The sequence below is a fragment of the Nuphar pumila genome, chromosome 3 (assembly GCF_984573655.1).
Source record: "Nuphar pumila chromosome 3, dmNupPumi1.hap1.1, whole genome shotgun sequence".
Taxonomy (NCBI): Eukaryota; Viridiplantae; Streptophyta; class Magnoliopsida; order Nymphaeales; family Nymphaeaceae; genus Nuphar; species Nuphar pumila.
Window position 1 is genome coordinate 62,227,431 of NC_143251.1, and position 3,308 is coordinate 62,230,738.

General features: G+C 45.7%; 1 protein-coding gene and 1 pseudogene across 1 annotated transcript; both read left to right on the plus strand.

The window, feature by feature from the left end:
• Window positions 1–1,773: 1,773 nt before the first annotated feature.
• On the plus strand, window positions 1,774–2,313 carry LOC149843001 (pentatricopeptide repeat-containing protein At3g24000, mitochondrial-like). The gene has a single exon (XM_090000805.1). The coding sequence runs from the start codon at window positions 1,774–1,776 to the stop codon at window positions 2,311–2,313; it is 540 nt and encodes a 179-aa protein (XP_089856931.1).
• LOC149843002 (pentatricopeptide repeat-containing protein At4g39530 pseudogene) lies at window positions 2,310–3,094 on the plus strand (annotated as a pseudogene).
• Window positions 3,095–3,308: the final 214 nt, after the last annotated feature.

Genomic DNA, 3,308 nt, shown 5'->3' on the forward strand with positions numbered 1-3,308 from the left:
TGTGCCAAGGTTCATAAACCATATATTACAACTATGAGTGAGCTCATCTCGCTACGTGGGGCCATCGCCCACAATCAACTCGCTAAGGAGTTCCAAAGTCGCATAAGTCTCACACGACTGCAATATCCATAGTATCCCTCAAGCTTAGGGAAAGCCACTTATTTGCCAAGGTGACTGATACAGCAAAACATGAGAGTACATTCATCCGTGCAAACAACCACAACGAACACACGATTATGTGACTACATTCAATGGATGACATGTGCCTTAGGTTTCGTAGTTATGAAACAACTCTAGTTTGCTTGAAGGCATTTAACCAGACATTCATTCGCGAATGTATTGGGTTTATGTCGAGGCGACCATATCCTCAACGTAGGTGAGTCGAACTACACGAATTGGTGGTTCTTACCAATACATTACGATTACATACTTCACGCGCATATCTTTAATTGCTTTACAATTTACGAACCCCCAAAATTACGTAAGGACTAAGTCTACACAATCATATCGATGACATTTTCATTTATTTGCGCACATATATATATTATTTGTTTAGACAACCGTGCGCTCTATTCTAAGTCATAATGAGTCAAAGGGTGGAAACATTGGGGTATTGGACCCCGTGCTGCATAAGCACACATGCAGCCGCATAGGCTGCGGTCCGGAGCTCACTAAAACGATCCATAATGTTATTGGGGTATTGGACCCCGTGGTACGTATCCACATGCAACCGCATAGGCTGCAGCTCGGAGGGCCATAAACCAACACTCAATGCAACCAACACTCAATGCACAACAACGGGAGGAAAAACCATCTATTAGGACTGCCGGTCATTCGTTGTCATGTGGCACCTAGCGCACGCACACCGGGTGCAGCTAAGAGAGAAAACCCAGGTCTGGACCGACTGGTCCAGACCTCACATGGGGCTCGGCCAATACCAAAACGCAAGGGGTGCAGGATTTGCACCCGAAGGCGACCCACCTGCTACAACTTGGTTGCAGCAGGCTCGCCCAACACAGTCCAGGTCTGGACCGACTGGTCCAGACCCAGGTTGGCTTCAGCCAAAGGTCCAGGAGGTGTGCAGGCCTTCCAGCCTGCGCCTGGACGCAGCCCAGCTGCTGCAATAACCACAACATGCCCGAAAATCTCAGCTGGCAGACGAAAAAGGGCTGACGCCCAATCCGACAAACATGGGACGGCCTTTGACAGGTCTGGACCATTTGGGTCCAGACCATGTCAGGCCAGAGACTGGGAACCGAACCCACAAAAAAGGTGTCCTGCTGTTTTTAATAGATACCCAACTTGATCCAACCCGAATGCTCGGGTATGATCATATGCCAACCCAAATCCGACGCAGGTAATATACAAGTCTGGTGTGGGTTACAATTTTTGTCGGACATCCAACCCTTCCTGAATCATATGAACCCGGGTTTGAATTTCATTTTTGACCCGACAAAACCCCCAACCAGTAGCGGGGATTTGGTTACACCCTGATGCGTCGGATACCCGACCCATTGACATCTCACACTCTCTCTCTCAGGATTACACCGAAAGGGAAGGTAGAGGGAACGCACAGATTCTGGGTCCTTCCATGGGATTATGAGATTGTATAGCTCCATTTCTCTTCCCATCAAGTTTTTCCACAATCCCAACAATCTCAAATTTTCGGCCTTCCCTTTCTCTTCCTACTCATCTTCCCATTTGAACTTTCCCACCCAAAACTTTCAAGAAACCAGGCAGGAATTGGCCAGCCTGTTGCAGTCATGCACCTACATGAATTCTTCAATGAGTGGGCGGACAGTTCATGGAAGGATCGTAGTATCAGGCCTCCTTCCGGACATCTTTATAGAGAACCACCTCCTCAGTCTGTACTCCAAAACCGGTTGCTTCAGAGAAGCACGCCAACTGTTCGAAAGAATGCCTCAGCGGAATCTCATATCGTGGTCGACGATCATTTCTGGTTTTGCTCAACATGGTTATGGAGGAGAAGCACTGTTACTCTTCTCTCGGTTCCGGGCAGCACACGAGAAGCCGAACAAGTTCGTTTTGGCAAATCTTTTGCGGGCTTGTTCGGGGTTAGGCGCAGTGGAAGATGCCGCCCAGTTGCATGATTACGCAATCAAAGCGGGTTACGATTCAGATGTCTTTGTGGGCACGGCTCTGATTGATGTTTACTCAAAGAATTGTTGCATTGAAGAAGCGCAATTGGTTTTCAACGAGTTGCCGGTGAAGAATGTAGTTGGACTGCAATTATTTCTGGATACTCACTTGTTGGAAAGAGTGAGGTTTCAATTGAACTACTATGCCAGATGACGAAAACTGATGTTCAGCCTGATGGGCATGTCCTCTCTAGCGTGATTAGTGCTTGCTCGCTTCTTTCTTTGCTTGATCATGGCAAACAAATTCACGCTTATATTACAAGAAAACAATGCGATTTAGATGTTTTGGTAAATAATGTGCTTATTGATATGTATTCAAAGTGTGCACAATTGAGTATTGCACGTAAGTTATTCAATCATATGGTTGTTAAGAATGTCGTCTCATGGACTACAATGATCGCTGGTTACATGAAGAATTCATTTCATTGGGATGCCCTACAGCTGTTTTCATTGATGAATGGGACAGGGTTGGTGGCCAGATGGGTACACTTGCACGTGTACTGAATTCTTGTGATGTGCTTGAGGCTTTGGGCTATGGTAAACAGATACATTGCTACACTACCAGGGCTAACGTTGACCATGATGAATTTGTCAGGAATGGTCTTATTGACATGTACGCGAAATGCAATTCTGCAGCAGATGCGAGGAAAGTATTTGATACAATGGCTGATCACAATGTGGTTTCATTTAATGCAATGATTGAAGGTTTTGCTCAACGAGGTGAGCTTGAACTAGTGGTTGATCTTTTTAACGAGATGAGGTGGACATCATTGAATCCAAGCCTGTTGACGTTTGTCAGTGTGCTGAGAGCATCAGCATCATGCACAGATGTATGGTTGAGCAAACAAATTCATGCCCTCATCATCAAGGCAGGAATGTCATTGGATCTTTTTGCTGGAAGTGCTCTTGTCGATGTGTATTCCAAAACTTTTTGATGCCATTTCCAGCATAGACGTTGTGTGTTGGAATTCAATTATATCATGTTATTCACAACATGGCCATGCTTTTGAAGCTTTTCAAATGTTCGAGAAGATGCGAGAAGCAGGTATTGAACCCAATTATGTTAGTTTTGTTGGAATCAAGGTTTTAAAACCCATGACTCGGGACTCGACTCGCTCTTTATTGACTCGTGACTCGGCGGGTCAACTC

Coding starts and splice junctions, on each gene's coding strand:
- LOC149843001 (XM_090000805.1), top strand. CDS start 1,774: ATGAATTCTTCAATGAGTGGGCGGACAGTTCATGGAAGGATCGTAGTA.